The sequence below is a fragment of the Hemiscyllium ocellatum genome, chromosome 1 (genome assembly GCF_020745735.1).
Source record: "Hemiscyllium ocellatum isolate sHemOce1 chromosome 1, sHemOce1.pat.X.cur, whole genome shotgun sequence".
NCBI classification, from domain to species: Eukaryota; Metazoa; Chordata; class Chondrichthyes; order Orectolobiformes; family Hemiscylliidae; genus Hemiscyllium; species Hemiscyllium ocellatum.
Genome location: NC_083401.1, coordinates 102,461,030 through 102,484,578, shown reverse-complemented (window position 1 = coordinate 102,484,578; position 23,549 = coordinate 102,461,030). Strand labels below are relative to the sequence as shown.

The 23,549-nt window shown below is 42.9% G+C and overlaps 1 protein-coding gene across 1 annotated transcript in view; it reads left to right on the top strand.

Annotated features, from left to right (window-relative positions):
• The window catches only part of grxcr1a (glutaredoxin and cysteine rich domain containing 1 a), a 94,424-nt gene that overhangs the window by 18,325 nt on the left and 52,550 nt on the right, over window positions 1-23,549 (top strand). Inside the window, exon 2 of the mRNA XM_060825071.1 lies at window positions 12,688-12,927. Within this exon, the coding sequence (XP_060681054.1) occupies window positions 12,688-12,927 (240 nt within the window). The remainder of the gene's footprint in view (window positions 1-12,687; window positions 12,928-23,549) is intronic.

Genomic DNA, 23,549 nt, shown 5'->3' with positions numbered 1-23,549 from the left:
ACGTGCACACACTGTTACAGGCTAATACACCATCATGTTCAAGCACACACTATACCAAGTACGCACGCACATACCCAATACACATTCCCCACCCCAAACACACACACACATACACACACAAACAATTTCTCACTCTCTCTCTCTGTCCCTCTCCCTGTCCCTTTTCCTCTCTCCTCCTCCTCCTCTCTCTCTCTCTCTCTCTCTTTTACGTGCATGCGCACACACACACCAATAAGTCTTTGGAGTGAATTTGCATTTGCAGAATTGTATTTGCAGATACATTCTGTTTTGCTCAAAAAGTACACAATCTGCAGGCAGTCAATCCATGTGACATTTTACAAATTCCTATTTTGGAAGTAGAATCAGTCTGACTCAGTCTGACTTAGAAAACAGACAGACTCTAACCTCACACCTTTAATGCATTGTCTGAGCTGAGATAGCACCTTTTTTTTATAAAACCTTAAGTTATCTCGGGAATGCGACTTGAAAGAAATTCTGGGATTTGCATAGTAATGAATCGAAACCTGTAACCCCTTTCTAAGGGATGAATGACTTAACAGCAATCTAGATTTGTTCAATATATTGTACCAGTAGCATGATACTATGATCTTTAACTATAAATTCTGTGTCTTATGATCCTGTCGCATTAGCGACCTGATGAAGGAGCAGTGCTTCGAAAGCTTGTACTTCCCAATAAAGCTATTGAACTATAACATGGTGTTGTGTAAATATAAACATGCTACCAGGTAAGCAGAGAGATGTGTATGGAAGTAGCCTGTGTGTTTTGAGGAATGACTCATATGGTGCTGAGCAATGGATAGCGTGTTTAAGGAGGTGGTGAGTTGTATGAGCACGCAATGCCAACCATTGCTAACATATGAACATAAAATAAAAGCAAAACACTGCTGATGCTGGAAATCTGAAATAACACAGTTAGTCCTGGAGAAAAACAATAGGTCTGACAGTATCTGTGGAGAGAGAAACAGAGTTAATGTTCGGAGTCCAATATGTCCAAAGCTGATGTTTTTTTCTATCCTTGACAGGAGGGTAGGAGGAGTGAATGAAAAAGTTGGTGTGGTTGTCCAGAGCAAAAGACAGAGAGAGTGCTCATGGCGCCGTAGGATGATGAAGTGTAAAATAGGTCTAAATGATTGATGTGAAAAGGACAATAAGAGCAAAGCCAGACACAAAAGAAAGGTCACAGCTGGGAGGGTAGTGAAAAGGAAGGTCAGAGGTCATGTTTGGAAGTTATTGAATTAACTGTTGGGTCCCAGAGGCTGCACACTGGCTTAGGGGAAAATGATACATTGTTTCGCCAGCTTGTGCTGAGCTTTGCTAAAACACCTGGACTGATATATTAGCATGGGGGTGAGGGGGTTTATTGAAATGGAAGACAAATGGAAAGTCAGGATCATTTTTAGGGAGAGAGTGGAGGTGCTCTGCTAAGTTATTACCAATTCAGCATTTGGTCTCACAAATCAGAGAACACACTGTGAGCAGCAAATACTGCAGACTGCAAGGAAAACTAACATTTCACTTAATTTAATTTGATTTGTACATGCACCAAGTATTGTGAAAAGTATACTGCTTCACCTGGAAGTTAAGTTTGGGACCTTGGAAAGGGAGGGGAGAGGAGGTGACCGGATAGGTGACCGGTGTTACACCTTCTGTGATTACATGGGAAGGTGTTATATGGAGATCTAAGATGGTTAGGAACAATGGAGCAGTGGACAAGAATGTCACTTGAGACCAATACCTTCTGGACAATGTCATTACACTGTTGTAGGCTATAACTTCTGTTTATTCTCCCAGTATATGTTTTGGTATAGTAACAGTTGATCCAGTATCTAACTTAAAAATGATAGGATTTCCATTGACAAAAATTGCTAAAAATGAATTGGTTAGATTACTCGTGGAATACATTGACTTCTCCTATTGCACCTTGCCATTGAATTCTCATAATGGACCTTTGGTGTTTTTGGTAGAAGCACTCTGGAGCTTGGTTTTAGTACCAGTAGTAGGCCCTCTACTCCATACAACATAAGCTCAATGGCCTCATAGAGTTTGATTTTAGTCATCAGCTTAATGCTAATCTGTTCCCAGGCGCAATCTTAATGTCAGCCAAAGGTAGAATGTGCTTTCTGAACACTGATGGCTTTTAAGGAACATATTACCAAAATATGAGAAATTTTCTACAACTTGGAGATGGTTGCCATCCATGGCATCTCGCTTCACAGGATGTTGAGTGCCGGCTGAAGCACAATCTTGGCCTTGGAGATACTGACTTGGAGATCGAATTTATTGGTGGTACATAGGATTTTGTTTGCTGTAGTCTAGATGTCTTCCTGGTTGTGGCAGCTATGTTCTCAACATATGGAAACTTTCTGAAGACTACCTCTGTCAGATTGATGGAAGCATGCAGTCTGAGGAATGAGAAGATCTTCGCTAAACAGATTTCAGTGTTGATGTCGGCAGGTAAGTCGATGGCTGCCTTAATGTATTGCAGCAAATAGTAAATTGAGTAGTTTCAGATTCATTATGCATTTTAACCTTATTCTACAAAGGTATTGGCCATCTCACAGTAGGCACAGATATGTCCAACCATGCCATCATGAAAGTAGGTGCAGGACTTTGACAAAGTTGGTCTGACATCCAGTCTGAAGGACACGAGCCAATGATCAGGTCAATTCAAACAGTTAAAAGCTTTAACTAGATCTACAAATTACGTACGTCAATCAAGCTTCTGAATCCTTTGAAAACATCTGAAAGTACACAATAGCAAATTTGTGGATTTCAAAAATGTGAATTCTGAAGCTATTTTTGAAGAAGTGCAATATAAATAACTTTTATAACAAAGGGAGGACTTAGGGACCAGGTAACAGTATCATCGATAAGATAGCTACAAAAGAGTAAACTGAAAATATGAAACTTGTCAGACTGACAGAAAGTGGAAGTGGTGCTTCCAGTGATCCAGGTTAGTGCCATTTTTATATTTATATAAATTACTAAGTGCCATTTCAATATGGTGTTGTGCAAAGCATATCAATTTTTCCAGAGCAGACAATGTCACTTACATGTGCTTCCTCATTTATATCATTGAAGGATCCCATGTGAGGTGCACAGGTAATGGCCAGCAGCATAGTCTGCCCCTGGAGAAGAAACAGGTCTAACCAAATGAATTGTTAACCCATGGTGTCAACATTTACCAGTAATATTAAATTGGATACAATAATCATAATTAAAGTGAAATCTTGCACCAGAATACTGGAAGATGTAAAAAGACTTGCAAATTGGGGCAAAACGTTGTAAATGATATTCAATAAAGTGAACCATGAGGTGGTTCAGGGGAAGGTAGGAAATCAAACAGCAGTATGCTATTCAGCCTGTGAGCCTACTCCGTCAATCAGCTAGATTGTGGCTGATCTTCTAATTCAATACCTGGCAGGGGAGATACCAGGATCAAGTGTGGGGCTTCGAGTCATCAGAGTTCATGGAGATCATCACTGGATTGTGATTGGACGTTGGAGAATCGTTTGGTTGTGCTGACCTGCTCTTGGTGGATCTTCGTGCTGGCTTCAGCCTAATGCCAATTCAGGGACCAGCCAACCTCAGAGCTATGGCCTCAGCAACAGCTCGCAGCCCAGGCCAGGGCATTCGCAACACAGTCCGAGTGACTGTGAAGAAAGTGGAGGATTGTACACCTGTCGATCGGACGGTGTTCATCGAGAAGGTTCTGCTAGAGTGCTGTGGGATTGATGCAGTAGATGTATACTGCCTGCAAGGATTTCTCTGGGGTAGGCTATTTCGATGTGACCTTCAGGAGTGTGAAGCAGCACTAGCAGCTCCTGAAGGTCTTCAAGGAGAAGGAAGGGGAGCCTTGGTTCCCCATCTTGTCGGCGGTCCATTGTGTGTGCTTTCTGCACAGCGGAGTTGGGTGGTTATGATTCATATGTACAATCCCCCTGTCTCAGCAGCTGAAGTCCTGACCTTCCTGAGAAGGTACGTCCAGGTTGAGGGAGAAAGCACCGATGTGGTTGACCCTTTCGGAATCTGGATCAGCAAACAGCAGGTCAGGGTAACCCTGAGGGTTGATGCCAGTGGGAACATCCTCCACCCACCCTCCAGCTTTGCAATTGGAGGGAGCAGAGGGTACCTGACGTATGCAGGGCAGCTGAGAGTGTGCCGAACCTGTGGGAGGTCAGGCCACATGGCAGTGGACTGTAAGGTCACCATTTGTCGGAACTGCAAGCAGGAGGGTCACCCAACCAAGGAGTGCAAAGAGGCCAAGAACTGCAATCTGTATGAAGAGGCGGGCCACGTGTACAGGGCCTGCCCAAGACAAGGGCCACCACCTACGCACAGATGGCCGGAGGTGGCAATGTGTGCCATAGACTGCAAAAGGCCAGCAAGGTACCACTAACCAGCAGGGGAACGGTGTCTGGGGGCACCCACAAGGATGGAGCAGAGCAGGCGGCAGCCAGCGGGGAGGTGCAGCAGTCAATCCAAGCTCCCACAGGACAGACAGAGGAAATGGAGGAGGAGCAAACCAAGGAGGCAGAGGACTGGATTCCTGTAATAAACAGGAAGAGGAAACCTGGCCAGGCACCCAAAGCCCCCCAGCAAAGAGGGAAACAACACCTACACAAGGAGGATACAACCAGCTCTTCGGATGGTGAGACGGGCGTAAGGAGGGTCGACACCAGAGGAAGAGACAGAGTGCTGCAGGGAGAAAGGAGGGCAGCACCCCCCAAACAGGAGATGATGAACCCTTTGAGGGGGCTGGTAAAGCCCCCCCCCCACCCAGTGAGAACCTGGAGGTACCCACTGCCCCACAGCTCCAGGTAACTGGGAGCAGCGATCCTCTGACAGCCCCCCTGTCAGACAGAGAACTGGACTGTGCGAACCCTGGTCCCGACCTGAAGACACCAGAGCAGGGAAATGTCGGCAGCTTGGAGCCGGACAGCTACCTCAGCCCTGCGAGGGTCCAGCAGTTCGCGTTCACCACAGGAATGCACATAGCTACCCCAGAGAGGCAGAACCAACAGCAAATGGACCCTTTTAACCTCATAAACTGTTGAAATGGGGATTAAAATTTGCCAGTATTCATGTGCATAGCATTAAATCTGCTACGCGATGTGTCTCTACGTTGGCCTTGCTGGCCAACATTAAAGCTGATGTCCTGTTTCTGCAGGAGTGTGGGATACCGCACCTCAGCAGTTACAGGAAATGGTCGGGCTCGTGGGCCCATGGACCGTCAGTTTGGTCGGGGGGTAACAATAGCTGCGCCTCCGGCCTGGGTATCCTGTTGCGAAGAGGCAACTTCACCATCTCCGAAGTTAAGGAGGTGGTGGACGAGCACCTCCTCATCACTGATGTCATGTATTGAAACGCTCCCCTGAGACTGATTAATGTGTACGCCCCAGTGGGTAAGAGTGAACGGTTGGCCGTCCTGCAGCAGCTTCCACTGTTACGGGCTATGTCCAAACTGGTCATTCTGGCCAGAGGCTTCAACTGTATCATTGATGCAGATGGACAATCCGGCACGTCCAGAGTCCTGATGGAAACGGTCAAAGATGCTAAGCTGCACGACGTCTTCAACACCCCTGCAGATGGAGCGCAGCGTAGATACACCTGGTCTCGGGTAGACGGGTCTATACGCTCACCTGTTTGTGTCCCGAACGCTCTCGGTCAGATCCACCAACGTCAAGCCGGTGTTCTTTTCTCACCATTGCCTCCTGCTGGCCGACTGTCATCTACGGGACGAGCGGCGGGCTGGTAAGGGAATGTGGAAGCAGAACACCAAGCTTTTGACCCCGGCAAACATTAAGGAGCTCAAGAGGGATTACACGGGTTGGAGTACTGTGAAGCCCCTGTTTGAATCTCCAGCGGACTGATGGGAAACAGTAAAAGGGAACATCAAGAGGTTCTTCATCCTCAAAGTTGTTCAGGAGGTGAGAGAGAGGCGGGGAAAACTGTTCCAGCTCGAGAAAAGTATGCAGAACCTGCTCCTGCTGCAGACGATGGGGGTTGATGTCACGGAGGACCTCCAGGAGGTGAAAGGCCAGCAAGCCTCGCTCTTTGCCTTGGAGACCTCCAAGATAATCTTCCAGTCCAGAGTCCGCTCCATGGAGCAGGACGAGACGTGCTCACATTTCTTCTTCCAGAAGGTGTACAAAGAGAGCTCCGTGCTCAGCACCTTGAAGGAAGAAGATGGCTCGATAACGTCATCTCAGGCTGACATCATGAGGATTAGCAAATCCTTCTATGCCAGTCTGTATGACGCGAAGCCAACCGACAGAGTGGCCTCCCAGTCGTTCCTGTCCTCTATCATGGAGGTCTTAGATGACAGAACACGGGAGAGGCTGGACCAGGCCGCTATTTCTGGACAAGCTGACCAAGGCCCTCGAGTCCTTCGAAAAGAATAAAACTCCCGGAAGTGATGGCTTACTGGTCGAGCTCTATTCTGCTCTGTGGGACTTGATTGGCCAGGACCTGCTGGAGGTGTATGTCAGTATGCTACTGGCAGGTACCATGAGTGAATCCGTGAGGAAAGGCATCATCACCCTCATCTACAAGCGGAAGGGGGAGAGGGAGGAAATCAGAAATTAGAGACCAATCTCAGTATTTGAATGCAGATTACAAAATCTTGGCAAAGGTCATCGCCAACCGGGTCAGGTCTGCTCTGGTATTGGTGATCCACCCTGACCAAACCCGTGCTGTACCGGGCAGGAAGATCGCTGAGAGTCTCGCACTCCTCAGGGATATGATTGCCTATGTGCAGGACAGAGGGGTGAACACCTGCCTCAACGGCTTGGACCAGGAGAAAGCCTTTGACAGGATATCGCATACATATATGACAGATGTTCTGTCCAAAATGGGTTTTGGGGAGGGAATCGGTAATTGGATCAGACTGCTCTACACCAACATTGTCAGTGCAGTCTCAATCAATGGGTGGGAATCAGATAGCTTCCCAGTCAGACCTGGAGTCAGACAAGGCTGCCCTCTCTCTCCTGCCTTGTTTGTGTGCTGCATAGAGCCATTTGCCGAGTCCATCAGGAAGGATGCGAGCCTGAGAGGGGTGACTATTCCTGGCAGCGGGGGCCTGCAGGTTAAGGCCTGTACTTGGATGATGTCGCTGTTTTTGGCTCGGATCCGCTGTCCGTGCACAGACTCTTGTGCATAAGTGACCAGTTCAAACGGGTGTCGGGAGCCAAGGTCAACCGAGGCAAGAGCGAGGCCATGCTCTTTGGAAACTGGGCCGACCAATCCTTCATCCCCTTCACCGTCAGGACTGACCACCTGAAGGTGCTAGGTATTTGGTACAGAGAGGCTGGGACATGCACCAAATCTTGGGGGGAGCATATCAACAAAGTGAGGCAGAAACTGGGCAGATGGAAGCTATGGTCGCTCGCCATCGTGAGTAAAAACCTGGTCATCAGGCGTGAGGCACTGTCATTGCTGTTATACGTGGCACAGATCTGGTCTATTCCCAGAACCTGTGCCGTCGCAGTCACCCGGGCCATCTTCCATTTTGTATGGAGATCAAAGATGGTCAGGGTCCGAATAGCCTCGATGTACAAAGCTCTGGGCAATGGGGAAAAAAACACACCAACTAGGCACCATCAATTCCCAACATGAAAGTCAGAGCAGTTACCTGGCAACTCCAGCTTGCCAAATGCAATTCTGAATCTCCGTTTTGGATATTAGGCTCTAATGTCTCAACACATGCTCCATGGGCAGTAACTGCAAACGCAGTCCATCCACAGGCCTTGGCATTCAGCACGTACCAGCCTCATCATATCATCAAAGCGCAGTATGGCTCTGTTCTTCAGTGCTACATTTCAGAGTGCTCTGGCATATTTCATCACAATATTGCTACAAGGATACTGTGCGCACAGAGCTAGGACTTCCCAGTTCATGGGTTGGACCAGGCTGCATCTCAGGACTCTTCGCTCGCTCTCTTAACACTCATACACTTTGTGCATACTTTAATGCTCACAGCACACCTGCCTTACCTTACCTTAGCTGGCCGTTTGGCACTTTGATCCCTTAGCCAGAACTTGAAAGCTCACAATGTTGCCTGTCTAATTAGTGCAAACAGGAGACCAGGCAGCTTATCATGGTTAATGTTTCAGGTCTGGTGACCCTTCCTCAGAACTCAAAACGTTAACTTTGATTTCTCTTCACAGATGCTGCCAGAACTGTTGAACTTTTCCATCAACTTCTGTTTTGGCTTCTGATTCACAGCATCTGGTTTTTAGTTAGCTTATCACAGTTGTCATCCATGATCAATTAACAGGGTGGAGGAATGTTACTCCAAGGCACAATGCACTGTAAATGTGATTCCTCAGTATACTGATTAGCATACTGATCTCAGTTCAGGGGTTTGGGAACAGTCGGTGGACTGTTTTACTTTATCACCGTAGGCCATGGAGTGGAGTATGATTCTGTCTCTTCAATGCAAACAATGAGTGGATTTGTGATACGTCAGCCAGGAGCTGCACACAGATCAGTCAGGGGTCTGGCCACTTCACAGTCAGGGCTGCACATCTAAATCTATAGGCAATAGTGCGTCCTGTGGGTCATCTGAATGGAAGCCAGCGGGATGATCTCAGGGGATAAGGGGTTAAAGACACTGGGACAATCAATGCTCAGGATTGGAGGCAGCAGCCTGAGAGGCTGAGGGGACATGAATAATGAAGGGGGAAATTGACACATAAGGTGGGAGATGATAGTGTATGGGAAGACAGGAGATAATGTGGTTTGAGGGAATTCAATAACTGGTATCACCACTGTGCCTAGATGGTTGGAATGTGCAGCACAATGATGAGGAAAGACTAAACTTTAAGGCTCAGTAGGTAATTTTAGGAGATGAAGTTATAATGCAGAGGTGTGTGGAAATGTGTGGACACTCGGTACTAACGGGCTAGACAGAGAATCCCAGAAGGAAAGGAACATGAAGGTTTTGGGGTAGTTCTTGATTATCTAGACTCAATGTGACACAAACGACCTGCGCATTCTGTCAATTCAAAATGGAAACTGCAAATAGAAAATGGCTCTTACTGTGCCTGGAATGGGCAGAGTCAGTGTTTTCTTTCAGTGCCAGGACATGGGCTTCACTCAGGAACAATGGGAGGGCTCTTCAAATTAATCAAAACCTTTCATATCAGGGGCTGATACATCTGCAAACATATCATCGTGCATGTCTAATGTGGGAGAATACAAATCCTGATCATCAGCAATCTTGACAGTGTCAACTGTCATTTCAGATTGAAGATATTCATCTCTGTGAATTGGAAATAATAATCATAAGCAACTTTAAAACCAACAAAATCACAAAGCTAAAGCAAGATCTCAAAGGCAACTTAGGAATACAGAACTGATTCCCTCTCACTTTGAAGTCTAAGTATTTGTCAACATGCTCTTCTATGCGATGATGCTTTTCTTGGGTGATGTGGGACTGGGAAAACAAAGTCTCAGGATTCATGTAATACCTACAGTCTCCTGCTTTCTCTTTGTGGCATGACTAGTGCTGCATTCATCGGATTAAAGTCCTTTGTCAAAGTTCCTTGTTAAGGAGGAGTGCTTTGTGTCCCTGTACAGTGGAGTGTGCTAAACTGTCACTTCTCAGTGATGTGGATGCTGACTGCCCACATTACTAAGGATTTGTTACATGTCTTATGTCCCCAGTGCAGGTTCTTTGGAAGCATGTCTGGTGGATCCAGCCACAGCAAAGATTGCAGTGCTGGGCAATGATGGTGCAGGAGAGATGGAGGGATAACACATGCCCAGTGCCAGTGCAATCTCCAGTGAATGCTGAACAGCATCCACATGAAGAGTTCACAGCTGAAGGTCAGTTACCTCAGAGGAGGTACAGAGCCTATTATTCTCGATATCGTTTCCTCCAGATGACAAGGTGCAGTGTTACTGAAGGTGAAGGATATCCTAGGACACTGTCCCAGAATGTCCCAAATGTTGGAATGGAATCTGGAACACAAAGGTGTGGTTAGCCATCCTATCCCAACCGTCACCAAGGTGACAGCTGTACGAAGCTTTTATGTTGCTAGCTCCTTCCAAGGAGCCTCAGGGATCTTTCAATCATCCACCCACATGTTTTTTCAAGGCTATTACTCATTGCATTTGATACCAGATCACACTGATTCACCTTTTCTCCTCATGATAAGATCAGTATAGCAGCCCAGGCAGTACATTTTGGCAATGGAGCCAGCTTTGCCCAAATACAGGAGATGATAGACTGTGCACACATTGTGTTGAGAGAGCTATGTTATGGCACAGCTGGGTCTTGCAATCCATCAATGTATAATTATCTGTGATCTATGGTACATCATGCTTTCCTTATCTGGTCTGGTCTACATGTGATTCCATTCCCACAGCAATGTGGTTGACTTTTAACTACCCTCACAAATGGCCTAGTAAGCTATTCAGTGGCAAAAAACTTCTTTATAAAACTCAAAATAGGAATAAAACAGGATGGACTGCCTAATATTAGTCTAGGCACTAGAAATGAGAACAGCAGAAACAATATTGTCAATGCTGCAAAGTCCTCCTTACTAATATCTGAGGGCTCATGCTAAAGTTGGGAGTGTGTCTCACAGACTAATCAAGCAACAGTCTGGCATTGTTATATTCACGGAACCATTCCGTACAGACAATGTCCCAGACACCATTACTAACATCCCTGAATGTGCCCTGACCCACCAGCAGGATAGACCCAGCAGTGGGCACAGCGGAATACTGTCAGGAAGTGGATACCCGAGGAATCCTCAACATTTAATCTGGACACAATGAAGTCTCATATCATCAGGTCAAATATGGGCAAGGAAACCTCCTGCTGATTCCCACGTGCCATCCTCCCTCAGCTGTGTTAAACATGGAGGAAGCACTGAGCTTAAACAGGGTTAAGACCATAAGACATAGGAGCAGAAATTAGGTCATTTGGTCCATCAAGTCTGCTCCACTATTCAATCATGGCTGATACGTTTCTATAAGATAATGCGATGAGTTCCTATAAGATGTAGAATGTGATGAGTCCATGGGCAGGTGAGCTGTGTGGCTTGCTTCCTAAGCAGTGATTGACATGAGACGGTGTACTTGTATATCCAATTTATGTAGCCTGGATAGCACTGGCTTGTGGCTGCTCTCCCAGTGAAGGCCAACCCAAGATTGACAATACTTGGCAAAGTACACATTGGTCTTCAAGCATAGCATCGGTGCCAGGGATCCTGGGATGTCCCAGCAGTGGTGAGAATCTCTGCCCATTGTAAGGAGCAGAATACGATGAGAGCAGTATGATAGGCTTGTGCTTCCCAGCTAATGAGGTGAGTTTTGAATGTTAGTGTGAGGAAATCTGCTGGGGTCTTGTAGAGAGAAACCCTCCTTGAAAGCAGAGGTAAGTGACATGTAGGAGAAAGTGAGGACTGCAGATGCTGGAGATCAAAGCTGAAAAATGTGTTGCTGGAAAAGCACAGCAGGTCAGGCAGCATCCATGGAGCCGGAGAATCGACGTATCGGGCATAAGCCCTTCTTCAGGAAGTGACATGTACCCAATTCCTGGTAAGATTCAGCCCAGATTAAATGGCAATTATCACAGTGATAATTACAGGAGTTTGTTCAGCTGTTGACTATTTTATTTCTTAAAACAGTGACTCCACTTTAAAGTACTTCATTGGCTGTAAGAGACGTCTGGTGATCTGAAAAATGCTTTAAAAAGGAAGCTTTTTCTTGTTTCTTTTGTTTGACTTTTCCTTTATGAAACAAAAACAAAATCAAAATGTTACCAGAATGTACCACTTTTAAAGTAAAGATATCAAAAAGTATCCTGAAGCACGTCCTGTGTTACAAGTAGAAAGGAGGCAGACAACATTCAGACTTAATTTTCTGCCCACTTAAATTTACTGATCTTCCATTTCAATTCAAACTGAAGCGAAGGAGATAATTAAAGGCATATCTGTGTTGACAGGCAACTTGGGAAGAATTACTCTCCCGACAGATTGATCCATAAACCTTTAACATTGTGGGAAAGGTCACTTGATTGAAAGCAAACAGAAATGTCTCTGAGGCATTGGCATATCACATGTGGGCTTTCATTTTTACTTCATGTCAGTAAAGAAAATCCACACGGGGAAGTAGGAATTCTGGTTGGGAATCTTGAAAGTTATTATTTCCCAAATGTCCTGCTGAAAGAAAACTGAAGTATTTTTGGCTCGAAGTCAGGCTAATAGACAATATTTAGGATGGGAATACAGGTGGGGAAGGTAGGGTTAAGGCACGGGGTGGAGGGCCATCCTTGGGTCAGTCAGAGATCGAGTGGTGGATTTGAACGATTGGGTGATGCAGGCTGGATAATGTGAGGTGAATGAGGCTGAGTTTGCTTGTTGGGATTAGAGGAAACCCTCCTGCTCCTCCTGATCCATAAGCAAAGCTGCTGAGACATTTACCTCCTGAATCTGGCATTTGTTTTTGGTTTTTAACCATTAGATTCCCCGAGCCCTGCAAGACGTAACATCCATGAGTTAAAAGTAGAAATCCAGTTGTAAAAAGTGGCACAGACAGATCCTTTAACACTGCAACTATCAGAACTGCCTCCTAAACTGGATATGGGTGCAGTTAGTAACATAATAAGGAAAGGATAAGACTGTGTTTGAGACCTCTCTTTATTTGTTGCAGCCACCACTTACACTAGAATTTGGAAGAATAGTAATCTACACAACTAGCCTTCGTGTTGTGAGGACAACATTTGATCGCTGTGAGATAGTGAGGAAAATTTTCCAAAATCACAGAGTAAAATTGGAAGAGAAAAATATTGCTTTGAACAGTGATTATGGAAAGGAGCTAGAAGAGCGTTGCAAGAGAGCTAATGAATCACCTTCCTTACCTGTGGTGTTCATCGATGGTCATTATCTTGGGGTAAGTCGAGAAGTTCTGGCCAATTGCCAAAATGTGTTTATTATTTCATTTCACCTGATTTTTGGGCAACAGGAAAAAGAACAATACATTCTCCACTATTCTAATGAATCCTATTTCACATTTAGTCCTTAATGTGTACATTTACCTATTCAAATTACCAAGATTAAGTCACGTAGTAAACCTTGAGTGATGAGAGATCAGTGAGCGGTCAAATACATGTGAAATTTAGCTTTGGTGGTGGTCATTCATAAAAAAAGGATTGACTTTTTTTAAAGTTGTATTTTGATTTTCGATCCTGAGTATGAGTGCCTTTCAGATCGAGATTCAGCACAAGCCTGAATTTCTCCCCACATCTAAACCTACACAGTATTACTTCCGCAGTTGTAGTGCCATGAAAGTTTAGGAGAATGGGTTTTTACAGAAGTTTGATAAAACTGTTCAAGTGAGTAGTATTAAAGGAATGGCACAGCATAGACAGAAAGTTGGTTATTGGGCAAGAACTGGTCAACATATTAGGTTCAATTGGGCAAGAAAGGAACTCTCATACCTTGTAATCAATGCTAGTCTCATTTTTAAAATATTACATGATATAGTTTTTTTATGAGTCATTCATTAACCTGTTCAAAGATGTTATTACAAACCTCTGGTCAGGTGGGACTTAAACTCAGGCTTTCTGGTTCCCCCTGTGCCATGCAAATCCACACTGTATTGTGTAGGAAATATTAATCAATCTGTTTTGACATCTTATGACACACCTCTGGGGCAGGCTATACTTGAGTCCAGGCCTTCTGGCCCAAAGGTAGGGATTGCACCCTTGCACCACAACAGCTTCTTGCCCATGTGTCTGTTGTGCCAATATAAACTTAGCACCAGGCAGGAGGTTCGGAGGAATTTATTCACATAACATTTTTTTTGAATACTTTGCTACAGGAATAAGTTATTTAAGCAAAATGTATTGAATCTTTTAAACAAAATAGTGAAGAAATATTTCAGGGAGAAAAAGGTGCTATCTGTGTTGTATTTCTCAAGCTATGAGCTAGCACATTTGATGGACCAAATGGTTGTAAATGGATTGTTACACTCCACTCTCCAATTCCGCCCCATTAACTAAACCCCACACTCTCCATCACGATCACTGATTTGTGACTACCCACTTCTCAGATGACCAAACCTTGCCTGGTGTGCAACACATACCAACCCCTACCTCTGTGTCTTGTCTCTCCACTCTCTTGAGATTACACTCCAAATCATGTTACCTCTTCTCTCACCTCATCCCACCCTATTACCTATACCCAGAGGTGCAGGATACTTACCTGTCCTAGAGCTGCAGCCTCTTCTAGAGCATTCTCTGGCAAACAAAGAATAAAGCTTGGCATCTGGGTGGGGAACCTATTAAAAACAAAATGCATACTGTCAGCTAAAACCAGAACAGTCCACCACTTGGAAATCAAGCCCCAGAAAATATTAGTCTTCAGTGGTTGAACGTAGAGTCTAGTCAGTATATTTTACATCCTCTCCTGGAATCAGTCATCTGAACCTTCTCTGAACTGCTTTTATTGTATTTATAACTATTTTCTAATCAAATTGTTCAGAGATGTTATTACACACCTCTGGTACAGGTGGGACTTGAAGCTGGGCCTCCTGGCCCAAATTTAGGGATACTACCACCGCATTTATTTTCTTTCTTAAAACTGGAGCTCACCTAATGTGGTCTCATCAACATTCTTGTTATGATTGTAGTTAAAATGGATTATCAATATTCAATTTTCATCAAGACCCAAGACTTCCAGAGAGAAAAAGTGATTTTGAAAAGAATGCTGCTAGTCTCCCTCCTTGACTCCCACATTAGTGTGGCTACATTTCATCTGGTTCCAGGCTTTTATCCACTTCCAAGTCTACTAGAAGTGTGAATACCTCTTCCCACTCAATGTTAATTTGTTCAAGTATATCACAGTCCCCCTCTTGATTTCTATACCGAAGTTGTCCTTCATTGCAAAGTACTCATTTGAAACTCCAAACATGTATTCTGGTTCTGCAAAGAGATTGCCTTTTTGGACCCTAATGGGCCCCACTCTTTCCTGGGTCATTCTCTTGCCTCTAATATCATTATAAAATGCCTATGATTTTACATAATGTTACCAGCTGGTGTTTTTTCATGTTCCTCTTTGCTCTCCTAATATCTTTTTAAAATAACTTCTTACACTTTCTATATGCCTCAAGGGTATCTGCTATCTGGAACATTTGACATCTACCATAGGCTCCTTTTATTTATTGTCCAATTCTGAATATCCTTTGACATCCAGGGTTTTCTGAACTTGTTGGTCTCACCCTGTCCCTTTATAGGAACCCGTTGGCCCTGCACATTCATTACTAACCATTTGGATGTCTCCCATGGCTCTGACGTGGATTTTCCTGCAAGTACCTGCCCACAGTTCACTATGGACAGATCCTGTATTTTCTTATTAAAATTGACCTTCACCCAGATCAGAACTTTTACTTCCAATCTACTTTTGTCCTTATCCATAATTACCTTGAATCTTACTGAATTTTGTTCACTCTCTCTGAACTGCTTCCTCACTGACACACTGACTTACTTGCTCATCTTTGTTGCTCAACATTAGGTGCACCTCTTTTGTAGGACTTTCTACTTGCTGGCTTAAAAAGCTCTTTTGGATACAATCTAAGAATTCAGCCTCCTCTAAGTTTTTCACTTATTCCAGTTAATACTGGGGAAGTTGAGCTACCCTGCTATATTTACGCTATTATGTTTACGCTTCTCTGAGATGCCTACATATTTGCCTTTCTTCTTTTCCTGATTATTTGGATGTTTATAGTACAGCCCTAGCAAAGTGATAGCCCTATCCCACCTCATTTTTTCCTCTTCGCAATCAAAACAATCTGCTCCAGAGTAAATCAATGTGTTCTCTGGTTCTTAGCTTCTTCTGTAATCCTGAAGCAAACCTGAACTGCATGAATTGTATCTTCCCGATCAGCCAGTTTAATTCTATAATGGAGGATTTGTGATTTTAAGTCTGCATGGATGTGTAATATCCTTCTCCATTATCATTATATTAATTATTTTTCCTTCACTGATTTAAATTACATATTTGAAAGCCAAAAGAGAATTTTAATTTTGCTTTGCATATATAATTGCTGTTCAGTGTTTAAATTGTACAATCACTTCAATTGTTTTAAACATTGTTCTCATCAGCAAGTTTGAACAAAATCATTTAGATTAGATTCCCTACAGTATGGAAACAGGCCCTTCAACCCAACCTTCCCCCCTCTGACAAATGCACCTAACACTATGGGCAATTCTCCTGGCCAGCACAAGGAAACCAGATGAAACCCTCAAAGACACAGGGAGAATGCACAAACTCTTCTCAACCAGTTGCCCAAGGCAGGAATTGAACCCAAGACTCTAGTACTGGGGAGGTAGCAATGCTAACCACTGAGCCATTTGCTTGAGCCACTAGACAATGAAGATTAATTGTTAATAAGACTCTTTCATTGAGAAGCTTTGTTGTTTTATTAGATTTCTAACTTCTATCTTATTTTCTTTTTCAGAAACTTTCTTTCATTTCTGACACGTAAAGTTGAAAATCATCTAAATGGTTTATAATTATCCTCCTACTTATGCAAAAATATTGCTCATTTAAAAAATTGTCGAAATGCTTTAAAATGAAGAAATGCACTCTTACTTTTACATTTATATTACTTCTTCTTAATTGTTTTCACACCTTTTTTATCAATATGGTGAAGTCACACTGTTTCTACTTATTCTCCTTTATATTCATGTCATTATTTTAAACTGAAAAAAGCACAGTATTCCTGATATCGCATCCTTCAGAAAAGTTTCGGTTGTATAATAAAATGTTTTTTTCCCTTCAAACTACTGATTCTTTTCAATGAACTCCTCATTTGCCTTTTAATTTTTGACTCTAATTAGTTGAATATGCAGCCATTTTAACCATTTCCTGAAAGAGTGACCTTTTATCAAACTGTTTTCACCGAATTGTCCAATGATTTTCAACAATTTTATAAATAGCTGGTTACTAAACGTAACAATATACAGTTAACTTCACAGTCTGGAATTCTTCTTCAAATGTAAGAACTTAAACACATGTTGCCAGGGACCTAACTTACTTAGGATGCCTGATATTAACCATTGTATCCCAGGTTTACAATTTGGATTTTTATTTTGTAGCTTTGATAGCTGTATGGTCTTTAGAGGTCTTCTCAATTATTTCATTATTTCTGTCTGTTTTTATGTTTCTTTAGACAGACTTAGTGCTACTCCAGTTTTTTTTTAAAATTGCTGGCTGCTGTATTCAGAGAGACAAAACAACTGCAGAGCTGGAACCCAAAGCAAACAAACAGGAGGCTGGAAGAACACAGCAAACCAGGTAGCATCAGGAGGTAGAGAAGTCAATGTTTTGGGTATGAAACGACTTCTCCACCTCCTGACGCTGCCTGGCTTGCTCCACTCAGAGAAGCTGACTGGCTGTGTGTACTTTTGAGCTACTGAATATTTAAAGATATTCTCACTGTTTTCTGACTGGAATTCTCTCTTCTTTCAGTTGGCTGTGGCTTTTGTAGAACTGAATATTTCTTCAGGCTACCACGATCTGTTCAAAATCTGCAGAGCTGTAAATGACAACAGGTGCCCCACACTGGTATAGTGCTAGAATAGAAGAAATGCTAATGCTTTCCTGGACCATCTGACATATCTTGGCTGGGGGTGGGGAGATATTGACTGTCACCAATCCTCCTCATTGTTCTTAGTTACTAAAGCCAAGTGGGGAAAGATGTCCAGGCAATGTATTGAGCAAAAGATAGGCTCAATCTTCAAAACAGTATAGGTTCATTACAAATTAAAGAATAGTAAACTTCATTACATCAGTAATGTATAATTTGTGAGACATCAGATTCACCTGAAGAGTGTGTATATTACCATAAGCCAAAGCGGCTTAACATCAGAATAACTGGTGCTGCAACACTTTTTTTAGACCTCATTGGCTTCTGCTAAGATCATTTTTTTACAATCTGATTGGTGGGGTTTATCTATTGATGCGATCTAACCTTTTTAGGTACTAGCTGTCAAATGTGTGTTCACTCACTTAACCTGTCCATATTCATCTCACATGATTGTATTTCCATACTTATTATGGATGTAAAAGGGAATTAGGGAAAAAAAATGGAGAGAGATTTTCTGGGAATTGGGGAAGGATGTAGAATTAGTTCCTGTTAAGGACAGTTGATGCAGAAAGAATGAGCCAAATTATATAAACATTGATGATTTTATGACTCTATGACCTCAAACCAGTAAAAAAGTAGAAAACAATTCAGCGAGGTTGTGTTTATATCCACCATTAGATTTCCAGTAGATATTGCTATTTTGTGAAATACATGCTGGGAGAATTGTTTCGTAAAATCTATTTGCCGTCTGAATGCAAATATGCTTAGCCATCAACTTCACAATAGTGCTGCTGCAAATTCATCACTGGAGATTTTATTTTCATACACCTTTTGTAATACATTCTATCTTCTGAAATTGTGCTGTTTTTTAAAAAAATTATGTATAGCTTCCTGAACAATTGTAACACTCACTCTTGCCATTTAAGAAAAACAGTAAGGGCAAGAGCTACAAACGTGCAGTTGTTGGACAATTACTGGAAACCAACAGGGACAGAACAAATGATCTCTTGAACTTTTACTGCACAATGCAAGTGTAGATTTGTAAAAGATAGATCAAGTCTAACTCATTTGACTAAATTATCTGAGGTGATCATGAACAAATTGAACTGACTTTTGATGTTGTCTATACAGACTTTCAAAAGGCAATTGATAAGGTTCTTCACGGGACATTATGAGAGAAATCAAAGTGTATGGGAACAAAAAGATTGTAGATTAAGTTAAATAAGGGAAGAATGAGGCCATCCATTTTGGCCTACATGGCTCCCTAGAATGTCAACTAAACAATTAAAAAACAGAGTTGATTTTATGGTAACACATCAGACAGCTGGTCCTCTGATGCTGCTGTGGTATAGTGTGCCATGATGTCAGATTGGTGCCTGACTGGTCTCATATAGAAGGTGAGTGGAAACCTGCCCAGCTTTCAAAATGATCAATTCAATTGGCTTCAAGACAATCAGTCAATACAATAGAAGGTTGTATTTTACGGGCTGTGCCTGAACTAAATGGGACCGAATCCTACACTGTCACACAGGCTCTCATGTTACAGTGAAGATATTTATAAGATGATAGTGTTTAGAGATTGTAACTTTAAATATAAAGAAAGCAGGACATGTGACCCTATGCTGAAGCCTGCTGACACTGAGAGTTGTAGTGGAGGTGGTTTCAACTGAGGCGTTCCAGAGAGAATTGGATTGTTATCTGAATATGAACACTGTGCAGAGTTGTTGGGAGAAGGTGGGGAAATGGCACTAGATAACTTGTTGCTCAGAGAAGCAGAGCAGACACAAATAGCCTGCATGTGTGCTGTAACAATTTTTTTCAGCATGACCCGACCAAAGACCTGACACTGAGGATTAGCTACCTGTGTAGATGCAGCTTCAGTTACCTTTATTTTTGTATAACATGATAGTGTTTGTGTCATACATGATTTGTGGATTGGATCCTGCCCTCCAAAAGAGAAAGGTGGGGTCATGAAACTGTGATAGATAAGACATAAGCCTTTCAATATTTCAGTTGGAATTCAATTCTTACTCGCTTTTCTGTTTGCTAAGGAATCAATTCTCCTTTAAAGAAAATAAATACTTTTTCAACAATTACAAGAATCTGGGAAGGAGCACCAAGTTGTCTGTCTCATCAGAGTACAGCTCATAGTAGTGTTCAACTCTTTGATGAGAATTTTACCATGTGCTAATTTCACATGGGCAGCTTTGATCACCAAAGGAGCATGTGGCCTCTTGATCCAATCATACATAACACATAGATTACCATTGTCAGAGGCAGTTTGGATTTTTAAAAATTCATCTACAAAATATACGCATCGCTAAGTATGTTAGAATTTATTGCTGTTCTCTACTTGAGAAAGTAGAGGTAATCTCCCTTCCTGAATTTCTGCAGTCCTTGTGATGTAGGGCCATCAACAGTGCTATTAGGAAGGGTTCTAGCTCAAGCAACAATTAAGGAATGGTGATATAGATGCAACTCAGGATGGTGATGTGCCTTGGAGGGGAATTTGCAAGTGGTGGTATTCCCACGCATTTGTTGCCCTTGTCCTTCTAGATGGGAGAGATTGTGTGTGTACTTGAAAGATACCATCAATGGAGCTGGATGTATTACTGTAGTACATCTTGTAGAGATTACCTACTGCTGCCATTGTGTTTTAGTGGCGGAGGAAGTGAATGTTGAAAGATTGGATGGGGTGCCAATCAAATGGCCTGCTTTGTTTAGATGTTGTCAAGTTTTGTGAGTGTTGGTAGAGCTACACCCATTCAGACAAGCAGAAAGTATTGCATTACATTTGTCATTTGTACTTTCTAAATGATGAATAGGCTTTGTGAGTCAGGGGATGCTGCAGAAGTCACAGCCCTTGAGATGCTTTTGTGACTAAAGTATTCAAATGGCTGGTCCAGCTCAGTTTCTGGTCAGTTGGGTTCCAGGATGTTGATAGTAGGTAGTGTCCAAGGCCCAACCATCCTCAACTGCTTCATCAATGATCTTCTCTCTATCATATGGTTGAAGTGGAGATGTCTAACAATGATTGCACAATGCTCAGTACCACTGGAAACTCCTCAGATATTGAAGCAGTCTATGTTCAAATGTAACAAAACCTGGAAAAGATCCTGAATTGGGCTGACAAGTAGTAAGTAACATTTGTGCCACGCAAATGAAAGAGAGTGATCATGTCCAATAATAAAAGAATCTGGCTATCACTCCTTGATGTTCAAAGACATCGCTGTTACTGAATCATCCACTAATAACATCGAGCGGGTCTACCATTAACCAGAAATTGAACTGGATTATCCATATAAATATAGTGGCTACAAGAGGCGGTCAGAGGCTAGGAATATTGCAGCGAGTAGCTCATCCCCTGACTCCTAAAGCCTGTCCACTATCTACAAGGTGCAAGTTAAGATTGTGATGAAATACTTCCTGCTTGTAGTTCCAACAAAAGTAAGGAGCTTGACATCATCCACGCTAAAGCAACCTATTTGATTGTCACCACATCAACAAGCATCCACTCCCTCCATCACTGACGCTCTATAAAAGCAATGTGTGCCATCTAGGAGATAGCAGAAGTTCACCAGACCCCTTAGACAGCAACTTCTAACCCACAACCACTGCTGTCTAGCTGGAGTAGGGCAGCAGATAAATAGGAACTCCACAACCTATATGTTCTGCTCCAAGCCACTCACCATCCTGACTTGAAATATATCACTACTCCTTCAGTGTTGCTGTGTCAAAGTCCTCAAATTCCCTCCCTAAATGCATTGTAGACTGTGCACTACGGTGAGTGGACTGCAGCAGTTCATCGCCACCTAGAATCATAGAATCCCTACAGTGTGGAAACAAGCTATTTGGCCCAACAAGTCAACACTGACCCTCCAAAGAGTATCCCACCCAGACCCATTCCCTTGCCCTTATTACTCTCCATTTTTGTTGACTATTGCACGTAGCCTACGCATCCCTGGACACTATAAGCAATTTAGCATAGCCAATTCACCTAATCTGCACATGTTTGAACTGTGGGAGGAAACCGGAGCACCCAGAGGAATCCCACACAGACATGGGGAGAATGTGCAAACTCCACGCAGATAGTCACCCGAGGCTGGAATCAAACCCAGGACCCTGGTGCTGTCAGGCAGGAATGCTAACCACTGAGCAATCGTGCCACTACAGCAATAAATACTGGCCCACCCAGTGATGCCCACGTTCCATGAATTATTGCAAACGAAAATAGATTTGTAGTCGATATTTGGTGAGAACAAAGTAAAGTATGTATCTCCTTCTTGTTGGTTGCCTCACTATATGCTGCAGACAGAGTCTAGTAGCAATGTTCTGTAGGATTCAACCAGCTTGGTCAGTAATGGTACAACATTGATGTCACTTATCCAGAGTACATTTCTGTGCCCTTGTCCCTCAGTACTTCCATCAAGTGGTTTTCAATATGAAAAGTACTAGTTCAGTGCATATCTACTCTGTGCCTGCCCCTGTCCTCTCCACAACTTTGCTGGCAACTTTCAGACCTTAGAACATCTTGGCTATTGGGTCTATCCTGTGAATCAGAAAGTCTTTGCTTTTTGCTTCAATGACAGAAAGACCTGGAGTTGGCATATCGGGAGAATTGGCACTACATTTTGCAGACAGGGCTTTTTGTCTGCATTTCACAGAAACGTTTAAGCTCTGGCTGAGAGGGAAACGCTTAAAAAGACAAAGGAAGGTAGGAATGCTGTGAGAATCCAGTTAGGTGCAAAGTGAATGGACATGACATGAACAAATGAGCAGCCCCGAGATTCTCATTGGCCCAGTCCATGAGCTCCATGACGCCTGTCCATGCATGCAAAGTGTCCTTACAGTAACAGTTACAAAGAAAGATGTTGATGAGGAATCACTGGGTTCGAAACATTGACTCTGCTTTCTCTCCATAGATGCTGCTGACCTGCTGAGCCTCTTCAGTAATTTCGGTCTTTGTTTCAGATCTCCAGCATGCTCAGTTATTTGTTTTATTTTATTGCAATGGAAGATGCTGATGCAGCATCAAAATGCAGAAGTGTACAGTAAGTAGGTCAGGGATATGTCATGATGATAAGGCAATGCCAACATTAGCAACTGCTGCCCTTGAAGCATGACCTGAGATGTTTAAATTGTTTTGGCTTATTATTGTCAGATGTACTGAGATACAATGAAAAGTGGATTTTTTGTGTGCTAACCAGACAAAGCATACCTTTATATGTGAATGTTGTTGAGGCATTCATGTTTGAGGTTTGGAGAAAGCAGCAAGCATTCTGACTTTGTGCTGTGAACTCTTGGAGTTCTATGCTTGGGTGGGGGAAATGGGATCATCCATGTTAATGGGGTGTAATGAAAGTGATAATGAGCGACTATCTCCATTAATAGGTCTCTAATCTTTCAGTTCAAAGAATCTCTTCTTGATTTCCAGGACTTGGTTTGAAAATCGACTTGTGAAGGTCCTTGCTCAACATCTCACCCAATTTCCCTAATTTTTTTGCCTATATTGTTCAGGGCCTAGGAAGACTTTGCCCATAAAATTGACCCTTGTCTGTAATTATGGCATTTAAGATTGCTGCATGAGTGCAAGTCAGGTAAAGATGTTGACAAGTCCTTTAACAGCTGATAAGGCAAAGGGAAGAGCAGTTGTTGTTGGTAGCTAAATTGATTACATCAATGCATTGCTGAATCCAAAGTATACAACATGTCCACATACTCTTTTATACACCTGCCATGCCAGTAGAACTTGTTCAAAAATAGAACCTGAAAATGTTGAAGAAACTCAGCAAGTCTGACATCTTCTGTGGAGAGAGAAACAGAGTTAATGTTTTGAGTTCAGTGACCCTTCTTCAGCAATTTCTGTTGTTGCAGATCCTCAGTATCTGTAGTTCTTTGTTTTATTATAGTAGAATTTGTAGGTA